The 25834-nt window shown below is 50.6% G+C and overlaps 1 protein-coding gene across 9 annotated transcripts in view; it reads left to right on the top strand.

The window, feature by feature from the left end:
• Positions 1-25834, top strand: part of FBRSL1 (fibrosin like 1) — a 1377451-nt gene that overhangs the window by 1012996 nt on the left and 338621 nt on the right. For all 9 annotated transcript variants that reach the window (XM_069619989.1, XM_069619995.1, XM_069619992.1 and 6 more), the window contains exon 5: positions 3747-3776. In XM_069619989.1, coding sequence (XP_069476090.1) covers positions 3747-3776 — 30 coding nt within the window. The remainder of the gene's footprint in view (positions 1-3746; positions 3777-25834) is intronic.

Raw genomic sequence — 25834 nt, forward strand, 5'->3', positions numbered from 1 at the left:
GATAAGTTGCCAGACATTAATGGTCGTGCGTCATTTACAAGGTCTGGTGGGAGTCCTCAGCTGGTCAGCTGGCATTGTGCCATTTTTCATTTTCAAAGTGATGGAACTATTTGCTTTGATGAAATATGCCCTTCGATTTCATTTTTTTAAAATTTTTAAAAACGTTTTTTAAAATTATCACCCCATATATTGTCTCAGACTTGAGGACTTGATGAAGAAATCACAAAAGCATTGGATTGGCGGTCGGCCCGCTGTCTGTTCTGCAACAGTGTAAGCGAATCGTTCTCGGGAGGATAGCTCAGCGGCAACGTACTCGCCTTGGAAGCAAGACACGGAACAACACAGGTTCGGTCCCCGGGGCTGCACTTAGATACCTCTGGGTATTAAGCGCATTTATCATATCATTTGGTATCTTTTACTTTTTTTTGTCAGACTGACTAAAGAGTATAGGTTCAGCTTTCTGACGCCTCTTTATTGTTTCAAACAATCTTATGGGCTCTAGAGCAGTCATGGTGTTTTTTCAAGTTCTCAATTTCTGAGGAGGTGGTTTTCGAATTTTCTAAATACTTAGATACCACTTGATCTAAGTGCAATACAATATGTAATGTGACTATTTATATTTCATAACTGAAAATGTTTTTAGTATGCATTTGTTTTATATACCAAGCATTTTGGGATGTTTTAATATTTTGTAATTTTGTTGTAATCTTCTAATTGATTCTGTAAGGATTTGTATGGGCATCGATGGATATTTGAATTTTGATCTACAGGTGAAACTTGAATGTCAGCATGCCCACACTTGGATAGAGTTGTGAGCATTGGCCTGCGTGGCATCTAGATAGGATTGTGAAGGTCAACAGGTGCCACACTTAGACAAAACTGTGAATGTTAGCATGCTAAAGGTCAGGTAACCCACTAACCAATATAATCCTCAAACTCTCTGCATACATATCTCACTCAAAAACGCACACAACCATCTCTCGCACAACAAGCCGCACGCACTTCACAACACTGCAACAACACATAAGCCGGAGCAACAGCACACACGGACTGACACTGATCCAACACTGCACCAAAGCTCAGCACCCGGTGTACACCGAGTTGAAGCTGCCAACAGAATGGTATATACCAAATTGTTTGTTTACAATTGTTTGAATGAACAATTGACCGATTTTAAAGGGTCACAATTGACCTTTTCACAATTGACATATATATATATATATATATATATATTTAGTTTTGGGGGGGTTTGCATTGTGTGGGGGGGGTTTCCCCCCCGCATATATGTTACAATTGACATTCACAATTCGGTCAATTGTGAAAAGGTGAATTGTAATTCGAACAATTGTGAAACAAACAATTCGTATACACCACTCCCCTCACTATTCTACTCCCTCTTCTGCCTTACTAACCCATCCCACCTTATTGTTTGCAGATCCGCCAGAGCGCCTGGGGACCAACTTCGTTGGTGACGGTGCGCAGTACAAATACCTTTAACATTTAACATAAAGCATTGGATTAAACTCTTTCTGAAACGGCTGAAGGAAGGCATGGCCATGGAGAAGACACTTGGAAAAGCCAACCATTTGAGCTGACTCACCCCCTCAGAGCTCTAGTCTGGCCCCAACATGAGTTATTGGCTAGCCCCTCACCCCTATAGAACTTGGTTTCAATCTGTAGATGGCGGCGCACCTGTTTAAGTTGTATGTACGCAGGGTTGGGGTTCATAAAGTGTGATCGTAGCTGGGAAACAATGGGGCGCAGGACATAGGGGGTCGCACCCAGGGGTTACAGATTGTGTGCATGGGTAGCACAGGAAGTAGCATGCATAGGAAGTGTGGGTGCCGGGATGGGGGAGAAAGGTTGAGTGGGGTGAAAGTTGTTTTATGAGGGGCCTCCTTGGGGTGCACCCTGAGCATCCACTCAGAGGCTCAAGGCAAGTCCACATGGGCCCTCGGCACACCAGTGGGGTGGGCACAGCTTGCTGGGCATCTAGGCAGCTCTTTGATGAGAACTAGGTAGACTGTGGGTGGGCTTTTGGCAGGCTGGATGTGTCCCGCCCAGGGGCGGACTGGCCTTTACGGAACTCTGGAGCTTTCCGGGTAGGCCTCTGTACCCTGGGCCTCTTTTATGTGGTATTCGCAAATGTTCTCATGAGAAAAGGGTTGGGCTTGCTGAACGTGTGTGTGTGTGTGTGTGTTTGTTTAGTTATAGCGCACGCCAGACCCGAGGGTATCCGGGCACGTGTGCAAGAATACTTTAAGCTTACAGGTTACAGTTACACTTGCCAAGTAGATACAGGATACATTGACAACAGGCTAATGATTAGCTTACATGGTGAACACAGAGTTGTTCCCAGTCCACCACTGGTCCCGTGATAGGTTTGGTGTAGGCTTTTGGGGACATGGCAGTCTGGGCCCCGGGGGAGGGGGGGAGAAGTAAGCGCCTGGTGAATTCCTGGCAAGTTTAGGGAAATTCAACAAACGCCTGGGTTGGGCACTTTGTGGGCAGGTGTGTGATCTTTGCAGGCTGGGTATGCAATATGGTTGCCTGGGTGGACATCTTGCTGGTTCTCTAGGACCTCGGCCCAGTGCCTGGCATATGCGTGCTGGCATTGGGTGGGGCGGGGGGGCTGGTTTTCTTTCAGCTGGATTCAGCACCTGACAGACAGCGGCAGCCCCCTGCTGGGCACTGCTGGGCTTTTGGCTGTTTTCTATCTTTGCTAAGGAAACCTCCTTGCCCTAGGCAGGTTCCTGTTGGGCTCTTAAAAGACCCTGGTAGCACTCCGTTAAGGAGTAAAGTGAGAAGGGGAGGGATTGGGGCAGACGAGTCCTGGCCGATCCCTGGCTGTCTCTCTGGTGGATACGTTTATCTGCTGGCTAAACGCTTCTGTGAGTGAGAGGTGTGGAGGTACCTGGGGCCAGTGCCAAGTGCACACGGTGTTATCTCCCTAGGCTGATGGGCTTCTGGGAGTCCAGAACATCACGATTCGAAGACCACTGTCCCCTGGCAGGCTGTGGCACTGACCTAACCCAGGGTGCAGAGGCCTACCAGGAGATCTGCACAGCTCCCTATAGGCCTGTCCACCCCTGCCAGGAAGCAGAGGCCTACCAGGAAATCTCCAGAGTTCCCTATAGGCCAGTCCACCCCTGCAAGGGTGCAGAGGCCTAAAGGGAGATATCCAGAGTTCCCTATAGGCCAGTCCACCCCTGCCAGGAAGCAGAGGCCTACCAGGAAATCTCCAGAGTACCCTGTAGGCCAGTCCACCCCTGCCAGATTGCAGAGGCCCACCAGGAAATCTCCAGAGTTCATTGCAGGCCAGTCCACCCCGGCCAGGAAGCAGAGGCCTACCAGGAAATCTCCAGATTTCCCTATAGGCCAGTCTACCCTTGGTGGCCAGGATAAGGCTCCAGATCCCAAGGCGGGCCTAGCCCTGTGCTGATTGGGTGACCTCACATGAGACCCCATTGGACAGCGGTGCGTGTGGCCACGTTTGGGACGTGTTAAGGATCCAATTGGTGCTTAATTGTGGATCGTGCGTTCTGTGTGCACGAGACCCTGGGGAAACCTCGTTCCAGTGGTCTTGGGATAACCCCCATTAAATACTGGATTACTTAAAAGCGCGTTTTTTTTGTTTTGTTTTTTTAGGCTCTGCTGTATGTTACAAACATGTCACTGAGATTGTCAAAAATGCACTTAAAATGTAACAGAAGATTAAGACCTTTTCTGTTTGTCTTCATTTGCAGTGCGATAGCGAGGGTGACGTCGAAGGGAAGGTAAGCGTGAGCTCGTGCATGGCTTGCTTAATCTTTGCATGTTTAATTAAACTCCAGTCCTAGAATACATGGGCATGTGCTGGAACATGGAAGTGGAAAAAACCTTATTACCATGACCGTTGATGTAATCACTGGATCCCGTCATGTATGTAGTGTTGTGCACCGACGTGTGCAGTCACATGTTCTGCTGTGGTATCTGGGGAACTCCAGCCATATTTTGAAGTTGCGTGTGCAGGGAGATCACGCCATATTACGTTTTCATGGTGACATGTGGTATTGTAATCTTGCTACTCCCCTTAGACCTTATGCAGAGGCGTAGACAGAGTAGGGCCTGAGCGGGCAAGACCCACCCAAAATCTGTAAATACCCACTCGGCAGTGCTGTGTTGGCAATTACAGGTGTTAATGTCCGTACGGTGGGGCCACCCACATTAGCTTCAGGCCCCACTTGTTAGACAATCCTGGCTACGCCTCTGACCTTATGATGCGCGGTCGTGTTGTCCAATAAGAATATGATGTGAATTTGTGCGATCCTGTAACGTCATACTTACCCGGGAAGTCATGTGTGTGCAGGCCACCCATACCTTAAACTGGTTGTCGTGCTTCTTGCACCTGGTCAGAAAACCGCCCAACGTGTGTCGCTTCTTCCCAGGGACCAGGGTTTGTAGGAAACCGTGCAACTAACCTTCGAAAATAAGATCGCCGTGGCCTTATGCATGCTCACCTCACCACCCGTGGTGCATGGTGGGGGTCACTATTTCAGTTATTTGGATGTGTTGTGTGTATATTGCGGGGTAGGAATTGGGCCAGAACAAGAAGGGACCCACCTGTAAAAATGGTCTTGCCAGAGCGCCGTGTAGAGCCGAGGTTGGATCGTTTGGTTGCAGGAACCGGGTGATGGGGGAGTGGTGGACAACACATGGGAACGGCGAATTGGGGCAAAAGGGATTGGTGGGATTCTAGTTGCGGGGGAGAAAGGGGCTGCTAGGTATTGAAAGCACTTTACATTATACATGTATGCATCAATGTCACTCCCAAAGTGGAACGTTTACATGCTATGACGTGTGCAAATTCCTAAGCACGGACTTTAACGCGATGGAAGGTTTTTAGAATTCGATGAGTTTTTTTCATTCTAAAATCAGAATCAATTGCAAAATTCAGCCAGAAGTGTATAGTTCTTACGGACTCACTAGATGTTCCACAGATTTTGGGATAAGTAAAAAATGGGGTGTTTAGGCATGGAATACTTACTTGGATTTGATTTTTGAATTTGTATAGCGTGAATCCCGTGGGGGAACCAAGCGGCAAGCCGCATCTTGACGCAGGTCTTGTATGCGGTTAGTAAAACATCGGTCACCAATCACATGCTGTTACTCAAACAGATATAGTGACCCGGGCTGCATACAATTATGTATTTAAATCAAGACTCTTGCATGCGTGATTTCTTAATTAAAAAATATATATCAACCCGTGGGCGCCATTAGCTGAGGCTGAAAGTAACATCCTATATTCTCAACTGGGTGTTGATAGAATTTGTAGAGTTTTTACGTTCTTTTTCTCACTGCATTGAGGGAGCTTCCCCTCTGGCCCAATCTGGATACATGCCTTATCCCTTTCCGGAAATGGTAACCCAGTCCTGGTTTCCAGTTTGCATTCTAGGACTTGTAGTTCTGTGTTTCCAGATTATGAGCGCTGGACTACAAGATCCAGACTGGACAAACATTTCTCATATGGAATGGGCCATGTTGGCATGCATGCTGTTTTCACGTTCACCTGCTGACGATCACCGGTTGTCGTGACTAGAATGTGTTTCAAAATATACGTCATATCTCCGAGAAGTAGTTTTTTTTTTTGTTTTTAAACGAAAAGGCTAGTTCCACTCCCTTTCTGAATTCTCCCAGCAGTCCCTCCATCAAGGCAAAGTGGTACAAGAAGAGGACAACGCAGAGCTCTGCTGTTCGCGTCTATATACATTCCTTCGTCTCTTCGTTAATCCATTTACCAGCAGGGAACCCTGTCCTGTCGGAGAGCAGTCACGGTCCTCTATTTTGAAATGCATTCTGGAGAAGCTATCTCAATTCAAAGGAAACCCCAGAAGGTCTTCTGAAGAACTCTGCCCGGAAGCTCCTATACAGTACCTTGAAGGACCACAGCGATGTCGTCCTCATAGACCGTCTGCAACTGGGTCTTCAGTGGCTTATTGATGCTACTTAAAATGATGCCATTGTTAATGAGCTGGCGATTAATGATAAAAACGAATGTTATTCGCTTCTCTGGAAATGCTAAGAAGCCCCACGGTTATACTTTCAAAATCAGCAAATCTGCATTGATACCTGTAGTACATGCAACTTATCTGGGGTTTGATTTGGACGCACCTCCCAAGAAAGGTCAGATATCAACAAGACTAAAGATCAAGGTTGCACAGTTTGCTGCCCAAATGAAGAGAATAAACGGCAAATACTGTAGGTACTCTATGCTGCATCATCGAATCTAACTGGCTGCAAGTAGTCCCGGCCATTCTGTATGGACAAGGGCCAAGTCGCCTGTCGAGGCAGATTGACTGGGACATGATGGAAGCTAGCATTTGGGAAAAAGCTCTTCATTTACCGGACTGCCTGCCAATTCTACGCTGGAGGTATGACTTGGGTTTAGTCTCACTGAATGGGTTATAGATGAAAAGCTCTTTCTTTATATAGGAATATATTGAAAACTCCTCTGGACTCAATCTTTGTGTAAACACAGTGCATGTGTCAAAAACTCAGGACCTGTGGCTAACTTTAGGATTTCGGATGTTGACTGAATCTAATTTAAGTAGCAAGAATCAAACACCTGATTTGCTGAAAGTGAGCCCAATCCTAACTAAAGGAGCGCTGTTTCAGGAAGACTGGATCTCAACAATCGATAAAACGCATAGCTGCAAACTGTATAAAAGCCTTTGCCAAGGGGACAAAGCACTGGGGTCCCTCCCGCCCCCCCTATTGTGCTTGCAAACATTTCCCAATTCATATTGGAGAGTTAGACTGAGTGGCAGAAATTCAGTCCATAGTTTTAAAAACACCATTACTCTCAATTGTTGTGGTTTGTGTAACATTGAGGAACATATTCAATCTTTAGAACACTGTCCAGCTTTACACAATGTAAGATTGCTGCTACTTGGGAGATTCACGCACGATGACCTCTGGCTATCTACACAAGAAGTTCGGGAGAGGTTGTCGAGTGGTCAAGAAACAACTTTGACAATAGCAGTACTCAAATATTTAAATCAAATTAGTTTGATCGCGATTAGATGGTGACTAACCATTAAAATGTGTTAAAGGTTCATTGAGTTCATAGGTGTATGAATCTGTACCCAGCACTTTACTTGACTAGTACTTAGCACTTTATAAGAGATTACATGTTACTGAGAATAATTATTTAATAGGTTTTAAAATGGGAAATGCAATTGATTATAACTTTGTAATTTAGTGTTTACTGCTTTTTAATATTTGTAAAATTATGTATAGGCAATTTGGTACAACTGTAGATTTAACTTTGAATATTTGTTGGAATCTGACTCTGACAAGAAATGTTTATTTTCTGTTTTTTTAATCACATTTTATTTGTGTAATTTGTGTCATGTATAAGGTTAACTTTGATTAACCAATTCACAATGAAATGAGAACAAAGGGCGCCGGTGCTTCGAGTTTTCAGGCCCGGTGAGGAAACCTGTAGGAATAAGCGGCACTGATTTTGTACCTTCACAACAAAGGGTTAATCTTACTAGGTTTGAAGCACCGGCTGTGTATTCTGTTCCTGAGCCATTAGGCCCTTGTCTGCCTCAGTAGGCATTGACTTATTAGAAAAATAGCATCATAAACTTTGTACTTTCAGATGCAAATAATGTTTTTATTTCTTTTCCTTTGGCTGAACTTTCGGGACAGCTGCGCCCCCAAGACCTGGGAGCTATTTTTGAAGACCCTGTGATTGTCTGTAAATTGGTCCGTTGGTGGTGGGACGGGTTTTAGGCCGAGCCTCAAAATGGACCATGCGTAGCGCACTGGTCTATATTTTATTTTGTCGGCACAGTTCCCTGCATGGCCGCTCAGAAGTGTGGATTTCGGACGGAATGTATTTTGATGTGATATCTAGCATGGGTCTCTTCGCTGCGAGCACTCTCCCAAAGGTGGTGGCTTTGGTTGAAGTAGGTGGGCACGGTGGCACTCTTTTGGTGGGCTTGTGATTCCAGTTATGGGGTGCCTGTTCCTGGAGCTGCCGATTTTCATTTTATATATTTATTTTTTAAGCAGTTTTTCTGCCGCGTCCCCGCATGGTGCGCCTCAGGTGGGCCGAGGGGGCCATTGTGGGAGACAAGGGAGGGTGGCACCTTATAGAAAGTGGCAGTTAATGTGCCAAAATGGAAGTTGTAAGCGTCGGGATGTCCGGGCAAAGGGTGCCCCCGACCAACAGGTCGGAGCCACTGTGGCGGTATGTTAAACCGCTGTGCACTAAATTGTATGCTGGGCTCAAACAATTTGGGGACACTGGTGGAAAGATTTTCCTCCTAATTGTGGGTCAAGGCGTGGTGCGGAATGGTGGCATTGTTATGGTGGGCGCTCACGCAACAGGACTGGGTGTTGCCTCATCACCCCAGAAGAGTTTCCAGGGCATAGGAGAGATGGTCACAACCACTCCCCCACATTTAAGTCATGAATTTTTATAACAATATTTCCCAGCCAAATTGATCATGTGATTCATTTGTTAACAGTTGTATTTTTTTAGACAGAAATGCAGCTGAATGTCTTCCAAAAAGAAGCGCGTGCCGTCTCTCTCCCTCTCCTTGGACATGCCCCTGTGCCACTGATGAGGTTGACGGGCAACACCAGGGCCGTTTTAGATTGTGCTCCGTTGCCTAGACAGTGCATTGTCCAACCTTCTCGCACACAGTTTTTGTCTGTTTTGCTTGATTCTTCTACCCTTCCCTCCACCCCATCCAGCCTACTTCTGCAGGAGTCTGTCCTGATACATTCTGGTTTCACCATCACTGTCTTGTGGCCAATGCTGGATTTGACATTTATGAACTTCATTGATTCACGGTGCGTCACTCTTTCTCAGCTCTTGTGCTGGACTTCCTTTGCATCTTGTACTCATGGTGGCCCTGAATCATGCTGTTCCCATCTTCATCTTGTATCCTTGCTGGCAACATTATGCGTTACTACTGACTTCTGCAATTGTATTCACTCCTCTCTTGGTTCTCCACTCTTTTTGACTGCTTACTCTCTGTTCTCGCCTCCTCTCCCTTTCTCCATTTTCCTATTTTATCCCCACCTTCCTTACTTTCTTCTATGCACTTACTCTATCAGATTTGTCCCTGCACCTAGTATGATGGCAACCTCGTCTGTTTCCTCCACCATTCCATTACTGTTTTTTTCTTCCCCACCATCCCTCCAGGACTATCTGAAATGTCGTCAGGCCTAGTACGATAGTCGCTTGTTTTGTTCTCCCCCCTCCCTTTCTGCACCCCTCTCCCTCGCCTTTTGTTTTTCTCCGGCTCTATCAGAAATGTCACCAGGCCTAGTACGGTAGTCGCCTGTCTGTTTACATTTCCTTCCCACTCTCCCCCTCCCTTCCTTATCCATGTCTTAGCTCTTGCACTATCTGAAATGCCGTTAGGCCGAGTACGATAGTTAATTTCACATCCTTACTGTTCATGGCCTGTAAGAATGTCATTGTATTTTCCCTTGTTCCCGCCCTTGCCTTGAAGCGCTTTGAAACACATTGTGTATAGGCGCTATATAAATAACCTATCATATCATTCATTTCTCGCATGTCGTTTGGAAGAAAGGACGTCCGGAACAAATACCAAGCAATCCAATTGGGTGACCCATACAGGTGCATGGGGTGCTGGTTGTGTTGTCACCCACACTAGCTGTGTTGCCAATTTTGTGTATCTTTTGTTGGTACACCATTCACCAGTATAGTGAAAGATTGATGTTTGTCTGATGGCTGAGGCTGGTGCTGATGTCTCTGATGACTGAGGCTGTCCTCTGAGAGTTTTTTAACGCTTTCTTTGAGGTCTAATGGTAACTGTACTACAGCTTCAATTTTGGAGCCCCTACTGCTCACCATCCATGCCATCCTCTGCTTCCGCCGCCCCCAAGAATACTCTGCCAGAAGGGGTTAAACCGAGCCACACGAAGCCAGGCCAAAAGCAATCCTCTCACAACTGTTTTAAAAGATCTGCCCGTCACAGCTGAGATGAAGTTGTAAGCGACATGTCGTTTTATTATTCGCTGGCGCCATTAATGATTGTTTAAATTACACCGCCCGGCCTGGCAGGCCGCGTTAGAGCGCGGGCTGACGTCTCTTAGATGAGGTTTGACTTCACCTTGTACTGGGGAAATTGGAATCTGAACGGCATTGATTAGCTCTCAGAACGCAGGGCCAGCGGCTCGTGCCGGCGGAAGCCATATTGGTTTTGGCAGGTAACCCCGCTATCGGGAGTAGCAAAGCGCCTGGCCATGCGGTGTTCCTTGCGCTGGATTAAGATGAGTTTTTAGCATCGTTGCTGCCAATTTCCAACAGTTCTGAGTCTGATCTGACTTCACCCGTTACAGAAATCTGGTAAATACACATTGAATGCGTTCATGAATACCTTGTGCCTTTTAAAAGACTTGACAGTAGCTGTTTTAAGAAATGGTGCATGCTGGTCACTGAGGGTCAGCACCAGGTGGGCCTTCAGCTGTCACTGCCAGAAATAGTAATTGTCTCGGTAGGACAGCTCAGGGGCAACGCGCTCGTCTTGGAAGCAAAACGACACGGAGCAACACAGGTTCGATCCCTGGGCCCGCGCTTAGAAACCTCTGGGTATTAAGTGTGTTATAAATAACCCATTACAATTACAACACTGTATCCCGGCCACCCGGAATTCTGTCTGGTCGGTTGCCGTTAACCAGTGACGTAGCCCTCGTTCCAGGGGTCAACATTGTGAGCTAGTAGCCCAGGGTTCAAGTCGAGGGTACGCACGGGCGGACACTGTCCCGCAAGGTATTTTAGGGGCTGTGTATAAAATAAAACACGTTGACTGTATTTTTCGAAATTCCTGCGGATTCGTATCATGGTCGCTAGGTTCAGAGGTCAAGCACTTCGCCACTACACCATATAACTTGGTAAGAAATACCAAACAGCTAAAGTGGAACTGTCACATTTCGGTACTGCACTTTCCAGGGGAAAACATTTGCCTTGATTCTTGGGGTTAATTAAAACAAGCACACTTTTTAAAAAACATTTTCAAACCCTATTAGAAAATAATCTCTCTTGGTTTTTTGCATGTTTTGATTTCATGATGGGCAAATGCCAGTCGTCCTGTGCAATTTGGGTGCTTATGCATAGCCAATGTAATGAAATGTGCATATTTCACCTTGATAGGCAAATTTCTGGTGACCTCGTCCTATCGCGCATGTTATTGAGTCCCCCGACTTTTTGGGGGTGGGTGGGGATGCGGGGGGGGGGGGTTTGGACTTCACCCCTGTAGTAGCCGGGCATAGGCCGCTCCCCTCGCGGCTGGACTGCCTGCTCTCTGCAAACTCACAGCACAACTCTTCCTACTCGCCAAGGGAAAGAGTACTCCCTAGCGGTGATTCGCATTTTGTGACCTGCACATAATGTTCAAATTAAGAAGTCCCTGCACCCCACTTTTCACTACAGATCAGAATTATTTTCAAAAACTGCACTTAGAAGCAGGAGGAAACCAACATGAAATGTTATGAAATTACATAATATCGTTCTTAGTAGTCTAGTTAAGGGATGGAGAATATTTACTGCAGTTTAGTGGGTTTGTTTTATGCACAGCTGTTACTGTGTTCTTTCATATTGATAATGAACACACAGACACACACACAGACACAGACACACACACACACAGACACACACACACAGACACACACAGACACACACGTCAGAATCTGCAGACAGTGTCTCCCCTCACTACTTTGCTAAACATATCAATTTAAGTAAAATCTGGACTTGAGATTGTAACTATGATATGATAAATCATGTATAACGCGCCTGTACACAAGTGTTTCTTGGCGCCTGATGGAGCAAAACTCCCCACTCTAAGCCCGCAGTAGCAATGGAGGGAGACAAGCTAACTTAATACCTCCCCCACAATTTCCACGGCGGTGCCAGGAGGAAACAGCGGGGCCTTTAGGGAGTGTGGGGGGGGGGTTGGCTACACAGTGTTCCCAAGTTTCCCCGTAGCCATGCATGAGAAGCCCAGCCAGTCCTGTTTTTCTTCCTTTGGATTCTGGGATTTGCAGTTTTTTCTTTCCCATTTGAAAGATAGGGAAGTACAAGTCCCAGAATTCTAAGCAACATGCGGACCAGATGACATGGCTATGGGCAACCCGAGAGCTTCATACACAAGATGTATTTTTTGTAGGGTCGGTGTAGTCTGCCCGTGACTAGATCTACAATTTTGGGGTATATTTTGGGACTGGACCTGTTGTTCCCATGGAGACTTCCTGGGTGTGGAGAAGGAACTTCTAGATGGAGAAATAGGGACCTGTCTTCAGGGTTGAGTGGCGGCTTCCACTTGTGACGGACTGTGGGACAGGAACAGGAATACTTCAGATGGGGGCCGGGGCTGCCTGTATGTGTCTGGTGCACCAGATCCCCTCAACACTCTGCCGCTATGGAAGAGTCTCCTCCTAGTGCAGGTTGTGAATTCTGAACCTGCTCAGAAGACAGGTGCTTGTGAGTTGTGTGACGCGTCGACCTTCACTCAACGCCGCCCATGTGTGCCACGTGGGTGCAGGAAGTTACTAGGTGGGCCAAGAGGAAAAATGAAGCAGAGAGGATAGTGGAGAGTGGGATTTCAGTAGATGAGCTTGAACACAACTGAACTTCTGCAAGGGACGTTATGTTGCACTACTAAAAACCTATGAAATGTATTGAAAAAGCATTATGGTTGCAAGGTAAAATCGAAAAACCAAAGAAATTGGCCAGTTATGGTAAGCTATGCAACCATAACTTGCACCGCCGCCATGCACTGCTAAGAATAACACCCAGGACATCAAAGATGGCATCACAAATGTCGTCATTGATGACCTCACATATGACATCAATTCTGATGGAAAGTCCCTACAAGGGGTTCTGTTTAGAATGTTGCTGGCAATCTATGACGGGTGATCGAGAGACCTTTCATGAACTACTCCAAGTATCGCAAAATGTACTTATTCAAGCAGAGCGTTTTATTTAAGTGTTGTTAATCCGTCAATCTAATAGTCCATACGCATAAGCAATGATGGCTGCAGCATGGGCCATAGCAGTAGAGTATTCTTAACCTGGTGATATGGGTAATAGTCCATACGCATAGGCAATGATGGCTGCAGCATGGGCCATAGCAGTAGAGTATTCTTAACCTGGTGATATGGGTAATAGTCCATACGCATAGGCAATGGTGGCTGCAGCATGGGCCATAGCAGTAGAGTATTCTTAACCTGCTGATATTGGCTAATAGTCCATACGCATAAGCAATGATGGCTGCAGCATGGGCCATAGCAGTAGAGTATTCTTAACCTGGTGATATGGGTAATAGCAGTAGAGTATTCTTAACCTGCTGATATTGGCCAATAGTCCATACGCATAGGCAATGGTGGCTGCAGCATGGGCCATAGCAGTAGAGTATTCTTAACCTGCTGATATGGGCCAATAGTCCATACGTATAGGCAATGATGGCTGCAGCATGGGCCATAGAAGTAGAGTATTCTTAACCTGGTGATATGGGTAATAGTCCATACGCATAGGCAATAATGGCTGCAGCATGGGCCATAGAAGTAGAGTATTCTTAACCTGGTGATATGGGTAATAGTCCATACGCATAGGCAATGATGGCTGCAGCATGGGCCATAGCAGTAGAGTATTCTTAACCTGGTGATATGGGCAGTAGAGTATTCTTAACCCATGGGCCATAGCAGTAGACTATTCTTAACCTATTGATATTGGCCAATAGTCCATACGCATAGGCAATGATGGATGCAGCATGGGCCATAGAAGTAGAGTATTCTTAACCTGGTGATATGGGTAATAGTCCATACGCATAGGCAATAATGGCTGCAGCATGGGCCATAGAAGTAGAGTATTCTTAACCTGGTGATATGGGTAATAGTCCATACGCATAGGCAATGATGGCTGCAGCATGGGCCATAGCAGTAGAGTATTCTTAACCTGGTGATATGGGCAGTAGAGTATTCTTAACCTGCTGATATGGGCCAATAGTCCATACGCATAGGCAATGATGGCTGCAGCATGGGCCATAGAAGTAGAGTATTCTTAACCAATGGGCCATAGAAGTAGAGTATTCTTAACCCATTGGCCATAGCAGTAGAGTATTCTTAACCTGGTGATATTGGCCAATAGTCCATATGCATAGGCAATGATGGCTGCAGCATGGGCCATAGAAGTAGAGTATTCTTAACCTGGTGATATGGGCTAATAGTCCGTACGCATAGGCAATGATGGCTGCAGCATGGGCCATAGAAGTAGAGTATTCGTAACCTGCTGATATTGGCTAATAGGATCATAAATCCAAGCCTATCGGAATCTTGACTAATGTTACACTTGAAATTAACATGCTCCCCCACACCCCCCAAGTCCCTTTCCCCTCCCTACCCATCTCCCATTCCCCCCCAACACTGGTTGTTTCATGTGACGCACTTTCATTCCCAATCCCCTTTTCTACTATCACTGCGGTTATCCCCAGTATAACCCCGGTTAAGCGAAAAGGTTTGAGCTTTGAACTTGAGCCCCCACCTATACCCACCCCCTCACCCACCCCCCGATTTCACATGGTGTCCTCATTCCACCTCCCCGGCCTAATGACATTTCCTCCTTGAGCCTGGTTACACCCGTTATAACCGCAGTTATCTCTTGCATCGAACAAAAAAAGGACAGCGTTTTCATTGTTGAAAAGCCTCTCTGCTGCAAAGCCGCATGGGAAATATAGCTATGATTTTGGGAGTAAGGGATACCCCCTTCTCTGTCAAATATTTTAACTACTGGGCGGAATAGCCCCCGCCCCCTCTCGGAAATCGAGTCAGCGCTTCGTGCCCAAGTTTTTTGGATACATGCTCCAATTCCGTTCAGTGGTTTTTGCTGTCTGCTATGTAGAAATGTGGACCTTTTCTCTACGGGCAAATGAATGTGAGTAGCCCGAAAACAGCGTTTATTTGCTTTCTTAATAACTTTTTCTTTTGGGTGTGTGGCATGTCAAACTTTTTGTTTACAAAATAGCAACCAAATCCTTCATGCAAGCCAAACGTAATTAGCAATTCAATTTTCGGTTTCCTATGTACCTTGGTACTCAAATTAAATATTGTGCGGTGACCGATGCACTCTAAAAAATACATATATAGTAAGAGCAAGCGTCCAAACAGCCTCATTGGATCAGTAAATCAAACCCTCCCCCCACCATTACAAGAGACCATGTTAAGGAACTAGTTGCCCACAGTAAAGATCGACTTGTGGTTATGATTAATATTAAGCAGCAAATGATTCAAACTGATTTGTTCTTTTGAAATTTCATGGCAAGAAACAAATGTTTTTGGGAGAATATGGTGGTAGCCATGTACTCTGACATTAGAGAACTTTCCACCTAGCGGCAAATTACGCGCAACGGGGAATAAGCAGTCAGACATGCAAGTCTCTGCAAAGCTCGCTTGAATGTGGCCCTCACAGGGAAGTGACTCTTGGCATGCGTTCTTGATGGGTGATGAGTGCAGTAGAGTGCCACTGTCATCCATACGATATGATATTTTATTTATAGCGCGCCTATACACAAGTGTGTCAATGCGCTATATCGGGTCCAATCAGTTTCAACATTCTCCTAGGTACCCGCGAGCCTTGGCCGAAAGGCAGCCCTTGCCCCATTAAGGAAATATTATGGGGCACCTTAGATGGCATATACAGTGGCTGGCATCGGGGTGCGACTTCCGCTCATGTTGGACCCTACAGTGCAAGGTTCTGTCAATGTTTTTCCTGAACTGCAGAGAGTACGCTGTTGTGCAGGCCCTGTCCTTCACTGTTCAGCTTATAATGGGGCTACAGCCAGAAGGGAGGAGAAGAGCGGGCTGAAACTAGTGTTAAAAGCCCGCATGGAGGATATTAGCTAGGAAAACCCGTAGCATTGCTTAACGCATGCGAGACACCCGGCAGCACAGGTGAGAACGTAGAGCAAGACTTGCGGCACTGTAAACATGTGGGGGCACAGAAGCACTGGTAGACCCGAGGGAGACGCCCAGTGGCACTGGTAGACCCTAGGGAGACGCCCAGTGGCACTGGTAAACGCGAGGGAGTCACCCAGTGGCACTGGTAGACCCTAGGGAGACACCCAGTGGCACTGGTAGACCCTAGGGAGACACCCAGTGGCACTGGTGAACCCGAGGGAGTCAGCCAGTGGCAATGGTAGACCCTGGCGAGGCACCCAGTGGCACCCGAGGGAGGCACCCAGCGGCACTGGTAGACCTGAGGGAGTCACCCAGTGGCAATGGTAGACCCTAGGGAGTCACCCAGTGGCACTGGGAGACCAGAGGGAGGCACCCAGTGGCACTGGTAAACCCTAGGGAGACACCCAGTGGCACTGGTAGACCCGAGGGAGACACCCAGCGGCACTGGTAAACCCGAGGGAGTCAGCCAGTGGCAATGGTAGACCCTAGGGAGGCACCCAGTGGCACCCGAGGGAGGCACCCAGCGGCACTGGTAGACCCGAGGGAGTCACCCAGTGGCAATGGTAGACCCTAGGGAGGCACCCAGTGGCACCCGAGGGAGTCACCCAGGGGCACTGGTAGACCCGAGGGAGACACCCAGGGGCACTGGTAGACCCGAGGGAGACACCCAGGGGCACTGGTAAACCCTAGGGAGACACCCAGTGGCACTGGAAGACCCGAGGGAGACGCCCAGAAGCACTGGTAGACCCCAGGGAGACACTCAGTGGCACTGGTAAACCCTAGGGAGGCACCCAGTGGCACTGGTAAATCCTAGGGAGGCACCCAGTGGCACTGGTAGACCCCAGGGAGACACCAGTAATCCCATGGAAGACTCCCAGCAGCACTAGCGAAAACATAGGTCACACCTAGCGGCACTGTAAACACGTGGGGGACCCAGAAGCACTGGTAAACCTGAGGGAGTCACCCAGTGGCACTGGAAAAGCCTATGGAGGCACCCAGTGGCACTGGAAAACCCCAGGGAGGCACCCAGTGGCACTGGTAAACCCCAGGGAGGCACCCAGTGGCACTGGTAAACCTTATGGAGGCACGCAGTGCCACTGGTAAACCCTATGGAGGCACCCAGTGCCACTGGTAAACCCTATGGAGGCACCCAGTGCCACTGGTAAACCCTATGGAGGCACCCAGTGGCACTGGCAGACCCGAGGGAGGCACCCAGTGGCACTGGCAGACCCGAGGGAGGCACCCAGTGGCACTGGCAGACCCGAGGGAGGCACCCAGTGGCACTGGCAGACCCGAGGGAGGCACCCAGTGGCACTGGTAGACCCGATGGAGACACCCCGTAGCACTGGTAGACCCTAGGGAGACACCCAGTGGCACTGGTAAATGCATAGGAGACACCCAGTGGCACAGGTAGACCTTAGGGAGACACCCAGTGGCACGGTAAATGCATAGGAGGCACCCAGTGGCACTGGTAGACCCGAGGGAGACACCCAGTGGCACTTGAAAACCCTAGGGAGGCACCCAGTGGCACTTGTAGACCCTAGGGAGACACCCAGTGGCAATGGTAGACCCTAGGGAGACACCCAGTGGCAATGGTAGACCCGAGGGAGACACCCAGTGGCAATGGTAGACCCTAGGGAGGCACCCAGTGGCACTGGTAGACCCGAGGGAGACACCCAGTGGCAATGGTAGACCCTAGGGAGGCACCCAGTGGCACTGGTAGACCCGAGGGAGACACCCAGTGGCACTGGTAGACCCTAGGGAGACACCCAGTGGCACTGGTGAACCCGAGGGAGTCAGCCAGTGGCAATGGTAGACCCTGGCGAGGCACCCAGTGGCACCCGAGGGAGGCACCCAGCGGCACTGGTAGACCCGAGGGAGACACCCAGTGGCACTTGAAAACCCTAGGGAGGCACCCAGTGGCACTTGTAGACCCTAGGGAGACACCCAGTGGCAATGGTAGACCCTAGGGAGACACCCAGTGGCAATGGTAGACCCGAGGGAGACACCCAGTGGCAATGGTAGACCCTAGGGAGGCACCCAGTGGCACTGGTAGACCCGAGGGAGACACCCAGTGGCAATGGTAGACCCTAGGGAGGCACCCAGTGGCACTGGTAGACCCGAGGGAGACACCCAGTGGCACTGGTAGACCCTAGGGAGACACCCAGTGGCACTGGTGAACCCGAGGGAGTCAGCCAGTGGCAATGGTAGACCCTGGCGAGGCACCCAGTGGCACCCGAGGGAGGCACCCAGCGGCACTGGTAGACCCGAGGGAGTCACCCAGTGGCAATGGTAGACCCTAGGGAGTCACCCAGTGGCACTGGTAGACCAGAGGGAGGCACCCAGTGGCACTGGTAAACCCTAGGGAGACACCCAGTGGCACTGGTAGACCCTAGGGAGACATCCAGTGGCACTGGTGAACCCGAGGGAGTCACCCAGCGGCACTGGTAAACCCGAGGGAGTCAGCCAGTGGCAATGGTAGACCCTAGGGAGGCACCCAGTGGCACCCGAGGGAGGCACCCAGCGGCACTGGTAGACCCGTGGGAGACACCCAGGGGCACTGGTAGACCCGAGGGAGACACCCAGGGGCACTGGTAAACCCTAGGGAGACACCCAGTGGCACTGGAAGACCCGAGGGAGACGCCCAGAAGCACTGGTAGACCCCAGGGAGACACTCAGTGGCACTGGTAAACCCTAGGGAGGCACCCAGTGGCACTGGTAAATCCTAGGGAGGCACCCAGTGGCACTGGTAGACCCCAGGGAGACACCAGTAATCCCATGGAAGACTCCCAGCAGCACTAGCGAAAACATAGGTCACACCTAGCGGCACTGTAAACACGTGGGGGACCCAGAAGCACTGGTAAACCTGAGGGAGTCACCCAGTGGCACTGGAAAACCCTATGGAGGCACCCAGTGGCACTGGAAAACCCCAGGGAGGCACCCAGTGGCACTGGTAAACCCCAGGGAGGCACCCAGTGGCACTGGTAAACCTTATGGAGGCACGCAGTGCCACTGGTAAACCCTATGGAGGCACCCAGTGCCACTGGTAAACCCTATGGAGGCACCCAGTGCCACTGGTAAACCCTATGGAGGCACCCAGTGGCACTGGTAAACCCTATGGAGGCACCCAGTGGCACTTGTAGACCCTAGGGAGACACCCAGTGGCACTGGTAGACCCGAGGGAGACACCCAGTGGCACTGGTAGACCCGAGGGAGACACCCAGTGGCACTGGTAGACCCGAGGGAGACACCCAGTGGCAATGGTAGACCCGAGGGAGACACCCAGTGGCAATGGTAGACCCTAGGGAGGCACCCAGTGGCACTGGTAGACCCGAGGGAGACACCCAGTGGCAATGGTAGACCCTAGGGAGGCACCCAGTGCCACTGGTAAACCCTATGGAGGCACCCAGTGGCACTGGTAAACCCTATGGAGGCACCCAGTGGCACTTGTAGACCCTAGGGAGACACCCAGTGGCAATGGTAGACCCTAGGGAGACACCCAGTGGCACTGGTAGACCCGAGGGAGACACCCAGTGGCAATGGTAGACCCGAGGGAGACACCCAGTGGCAATGGTAGACCCTAGGGAGACACCCAGTGGCAATGGTAGACCCGAGGGAGACACCCAGTGGCAATGGTAGACCCCAGGGAGGCACCCAGTGGCACTGGTAAACCTTATTGAGGCACGCAGTGCCACTGGTAAACCCTATGGAGGCACCCAGTGCCACTGGTAAACCCTATGGAGGCACCCAGTGGCACTGGTAAACCCTATGGAGGCACCCAGTGGCACTGGTAAACCCTATGGAGGCACCCAGTGGCACTGGTAAACCCTATGGAGGCACCCAGTGGCACTTGTAGACCCTAGGGAGACACCCAGTGGCAATGGTAGACCCTAGGGAGACACCCAGTGGCACTGGTAGACCCGAGGCAGACACCCAGTGGCAATGGTAGACCCGAGGGAGACACCCAGTGGCAATGGTAGACCCTAGGGAGGCACCCAGTGGCACTGGTAGACCCGAGGGAGACACCCAGTGGCACTGGTAGACCCTAGGGAGGCACCCAGTGCCACTGGTAAACCCTATGGAGGCACCCAGTGGCACTGGTAAACCCTATGGAGGCACCCAGTGGCACTTGTAGACCCTAGGGAGACACCCAGTGGCAATGGTAGACCCTAGGGAGACACCCAGTGGCAATGGTAGACCCGAGGGAGACACCCAGTGGCACTGGTAGACCCGAGGGAGACACCCAGTGGCAATGGTAGACCCTAGGGAGGCACCCAGTGGCACTGGTAGACCCGAGGGAGACACCCAGTGGCAATGGTAGACCCGAGGGAGACACCCAGTGGCACTGGTAGACCCGAGGGAGACACCCAGTGGCAATGGTAGACCCTAGGGAGGCACCCAGTGGCACTGGTAAATGCATAGGAGACACCGAGCAGCACTAGTGAAAACATGGGAACACCTAGTGGCACCGTAAACCCGGGGTGCACCCCGGTAGCCACGGTAAACTCAAGGAAGATACCCATCAGCACCAGTGTAAATACATGGAGCACACCAAGCAGCACCCTAAACCCCCGGGGAGCCCAGAGGGAGACCCCACCAGAGACGCAGCAAAGACACGAGCAGCTCTTGCACAATAGAAGCGACTTTCATTAGCACTGGTGAGCACACGAGGGACAGCCAGGAACTCTAGTGAACATACACGAGAACCCCAGTAGTACGGTCCGGCGAGACGGGTAATAAACCCACGGGAGACCCCCGAGCAGCGATGGGCGATGTACCCGGGCCCGAGTGCCTCGGGTACCGGCGCGGGGGTGCCCGGATGGCGGGTGGAGCTTGCATTACTCGCCGGTGCAGCGATGGGCGATGTACCCAGGCCCGAGTGCCTCGGGGTACCGGCGCAGGGGTGGCCGGTTGGCGGGTGGAGCATGCATTACTCACCCTTGCAGCGATGGGCGAATTACCCGAGACCGAGTGCCTCGAGTACCGGCGGGGGGGTGCCCGGATGGCGGGTGGAGCATGCATTACTCGCCGGTCCAGCGATGGGCGATGTACCCAGGCCCGAGTGCCTCGGGGTACCGGCGCAGGGGTGGCCGGGTGGCGGGTGGAGCATGCATTACTCAACCTTGCAGCGATGGGCGATGTACCCAGGCCCGAGTGCCTCGGGTACCGGCACGGGGGTGGCCGGATGGCGGCTGGAGCATGCATTACTCGCCCTTGCAGTGATGGGCGATGTAACCGGCCCGAGTGCCTCGGGTACCTGTGCGAGGGTGGCTGGATGGCGGGTGGAGCATGCATTACTCGCCCTTGCAGCGATGGGCGATGTACCCGGGCCGAGTGCCTCGGGTACCGGCACGGGAGTGGCCGGATGGCGGGTGGAACATGCATTACTCGCCCATGCAGCGATGGGAGATGTACCCCGGGCCAGAGTGCCTCGGGTACCGGCGCAGGCGTGGCCACATGGTGGGTGGCGCTTGCATTACTCGCCCTTGCAGCAATGGGCGATGTGATGGCTCAGGCGGGCGCAGAATTTGTCTAGGGGTTCATCGTCTAACTGCTTCTCAGCGCCCATGACGAACCTATCGAAGTCCACATTGGCCATGGGTAAGAAATGGTCTTTGAGTGCCTGCTTGACGGCGTCGTAATTGACCACAGGGATGGTCAGGGAGTCATAGATCTTGTGGACTTCTGCGCCTGCTGAATAGATCATAGTCGCAATCTTTTCATCATCGTCGTCAACCCCTGCTGCCCTGAAGAACATGTCTAGTCTTTTGACCCATAGCAGCCACTTCGGTCCTAGCTTGGAAGGGGGCCCAGTGGCATCGAACTCCGGCATGGGGGCTAGGGAGCTGCGGGCTCTGCGGGGAACTGGGGCTGCGGCACCCTCATCGTCTGCGCCGTCACCCATTTCTTCCTGCTAGGTACTCACAGGTGGTAGATGTGGCCTTGTGGTAGTGGTGGGAGCGAAATCCCCTTCTTTCTTCTTGTTTGCCACAGCCCGGCACCAGCAAGACTGTGGGGATTCCAAATCCTCTTCTTTCTTCTTGATTGCCACAGCCTTGCACCAGCAAGACTGTGGGGGTTCCAAAAATTGTAATAGTATTTTTTTTCTCTCTGGCGCCGTCGGCGCTGTCGGCGAGTGGCGCACGAGCACCCTGATGGGCCGCAACCACGGTCGCCGCGTGTGACGGCGAGCGGATCAAAGGAAAAAAAAATGGCCGCCGGTGCGTCGTCAGTATAAGACGCGGCGGGCTTAACTGACGTTTCGTGGCCGGGCACGGGAGTGGGCCGTGGCTCGTCCTCGTCGCCAGTGTGATGGTCCGGAAGGCCCGTGGTGTCAGGAGGGCCCCTCCGGTGTATGCGGCCCACGCGCGTTCACCGCGCAAGAACAGACACAGAGGCGTCTGCTCGTTCCGGCGCTCCGGCTCCAACTGCCGGGCGCCGCCTTTATTATTAACTACGCATGCGCGGCTTGCAAGCCGCGCATGCGTCTTTTGTGTAACACGTACACAACAGGCGATGTACCCGGGCCCGAGTGCCTCGGCTACCGGCGCGGGGGTGGCCGGATGGCGGGTGGAGCATGCATTACTCGCCCTTGCAGCGATGGGCGATGTACCCGGGACCGAGTGCCTCGGGTACTGGTGCGGGGGTGGCTGGATGGCGGGTGGAGCGTGCATTACTCGCCGGTGCAGCGGTGGCGCGCGGGCTATAAACATGGCTTCTGAAAATATATACTTCCTCTGATGGCAACAACAGCATTAACGCATGGCAATTACCCTTCATTTTCAGGAACTATAAAGTCTCCATTAATGCAAGATTGATGCAGTTCTAGCATTTAGCGGAGGGATAACACCGCCGAGAATTGGTTTATGCGCACGTAATGAGAGCGCTTATGGCGCACTTTACTGAACATTAACATAATGGGGGAACACGAGCCAGCAACAGTTCCACTTAGTGCGCCTACCTGCCCCGGCATCCCGGCACCTGACCAGGTAGCGGCGCGTGCCACTAAACCTCTGCCCATTTCATGCTTTGCCTGTTACTTCCTAGGAGTTCCGGTCCCTCACTGCAGTACTAGCCTCAACAAGCACCGTGAGCACGTGCAGCATTGAGAAGAAAAGGCTACAGTGGACCCAGACTAGAATTCCAATCCCAGCTGCCCACTTGCTAAGCTGTGTGATCCTGCTCAAATGGTGCATCTCTCGGCCTCGTTTCCCTCGTCTGCCAGCATTGGAAGAACGTAAATGAAACTGTCACATGTCCATTAAGGTTGCTCCCGACCACCAGCATCGTGCAAACTCTGCACAGGATCCCCGCACTAGTTTTTCCACGCCACTGCTGGGCACGTCATTCAGATCCCAACTTGTTATTCCTGGGATTTTGTCCCAATTTGCCGCAGCAGAAGGAACTTCACGATACGGGAAATGGATGCATAGTTGCCAACATGGCCCATTCCAATCTGCAGGTGCCTATCCAGTCCTGGATAGAGAAAAATCCTACAATAAATGTTCAAAACCTATAAATAAATAAATAAATATGTCCATTGATTGTTTTTGAAAATGTATTTTAGTATAGTTTCTGTCCTGCATTTTATGGAATGTCTACAATATGGCAGCAGTCCATCGTCCTCCTCCTCCCACAATCAGGGGGGGGGAGATGCGGGTAGGGTGACAATATTTCAAAAGTAAAAAAAACGGGACAGGGCAACTAACATAAAAGTAGGACTAACTCTTGAAAGTGGCTGTCAAGGCGCTACACTTAAGTAGCGTTGGAGGAGAAGGGGGTTTGTTACTGTTCAAATAAACATATAATTAATTCATCACAAACTAACACTATGTTAAGTTGTAAAATACAGCATTTCTTCTGTGCGAGATTGTGCATTCCTGCCTGCCAGCTATGAAGACCTATTACAAAAAACCGGGACCACTGCAGTTACCAAAGGAACCATAATCTTGGGAAAAGGGGACAGAGCACCAAATACCAGGACAGTCCCGTAAAAACCGGGACGCCTGGTCTCCCTAGATGTGGGACGCCAAGGTCAGAGGCCTAATGATTCTGGGGAGCTCCTCCAGGGAATCTCGTGTTTTTCCTGGTTCTCCCATCCACACCTTGACATCAATCCAGTTCTTTTAGCTGGACTCCGTGTGGAAATCTGGCAGTGGAGCTTAAGAATGATGGGAGAGAATGTGTTGGTGAATGACTTGGGCAAAGGAGGGAAAGTGAAGAGTAAGAAGGAGCTTTGAGATGAAGTGAGGAGCCCTGGGAATGGTCTGCAATTGGAAGTGGGGAGAGATTGCCCTGGGCCTAGGAAGACATGTTGGATCCTCCACGTAAGCAGGGGCAGCTCAGGAAATGGGCCAGAACTAGACTGAGCGGCTGCCCTGTCCCCAGCGACAGGGACTTGGATACGCACGGGTCTGCTCTGAAGCCACGTTATCGCACAAACGTTCAACCTGCGCTTTCAGGAGACTCTCCCGAGTCTTCTGAAAGTGGTCTGCTTGTTGAAGCGCGGGTTGCTTTTGCAGGTGATAACTCGGGATACTCCCAGCAAGATCTGTCCTGGAGCCGAGTTATCGCATGCACGAGGAACCCACATTTCAACAGCTCAACCAGACACTTTCCGTAGACTCGGCACAGGAAACTGACCTCAGAGCCAGCGAAGCCTCACATGCTTGTTGCAGCTGTCCAAACTAGTATGTATGGCCTGCAATGTACAGACGGTTTTTTTCTTAGGGTGAGAAGTATGACCAATCAAAACTGCATAGCCCAACTTCCATTGTTCACTCAAAAGTGTTTCTTACTGAATCACTGTAAGACTTGTTTCACATTTAAAATTATGGGCATTCTTGTGTCCCCATAATGCTCTTTGCTTGTATGCAAATCGCCAGAATTGGGTTTTATGAAGAGATACTGTATTGCATGACCTGGCCAGGGAGTATGCCCCTTGAACCCACCCCTTGGTCCCCACAACCCCACCCCTGCAAGGATGAGAGGGTTCTGTGATGAATCAGCAATGATTGTTCCCAGAAACCTGGTCTGGAAGCCTCCTCATTTGGCCAGGGAAAGGCAGACGCTTCCCGAAACCGACCCTGGGGGTTGTGTACTGCAGTAGGATCACATGGGGGATGGGTGTTCAGACCAGGACTGGGACAACCCCCTGTTTTACTTTCCCCGACGCAATCACACACTTTTGATGGCTGTTTGCCGTACTGCAGAAGTTGAAATAATTAACTTTTGTGAAGGGGACTACAAGTCCCAGAATCCCTGAAGTACTGAGGAAGAAGGCTGAAGAGGCATGCAGTTGTATAGTCAGGCAATTGAGCCTAACACCTTACACCTGAAGGAACCTGCGTGGCATAAAAGGCCCCCTCAGGTGCAGGCGGGAAGAGGGAGTGTAAGGAGCTGGTACTTTGACTGGAGTGCGAGCCATAGCAGAAAGAAGGTGGCACGAGGCTGGCAAACCAAGCAGAAGTGGGGGAACAAGAGGGACGCTGGAACATGCAAACAGCATATTTCACCAGCGTGTTCTGAGAGAGTCCTGATCCTGCATACTCTCGTGTTGCGCAGCGGCAGTCGTGCAGGAGAGCTGGCTTTTCCCGTGTGAGCTTGATTGCTGCGGTGGCCGTGCAGAAACCATGCTGGAGACCGAGGTAAGGAGCAGTTTCAAGCTGTGCGTCTCTGGAGCGAGAGGAGGTACAGAAACGTGTGGCTGGACCGGAGACTCCGTCACAGAGGAAGGTTGTGGGACCTAACGAAGCCATAAGCAGCAGAAGTTACAGCAGAAGTCAGGAAAGCAGTGCGACCCGCAGAGCGAGTGTCAAAGAAGCCGCGGAGTGAAGTACAGCTTTCTAAAAGCTTGCGC

This window comes from Ambystoma mexicanum, chromosome 10 (genome assembly GCF_040938575.1).
Source record: "Ambystoma mexicanum isolate Mex_15411 chromosome 10, UKY_AmexF1_1, whole genome shotgun sequence".
NCBI lineage: Eukaryota > Metazoa > Chordata > Amphibia > Caudata > Ambystomatidae > Ambystoma > Ambystoma mexicanum.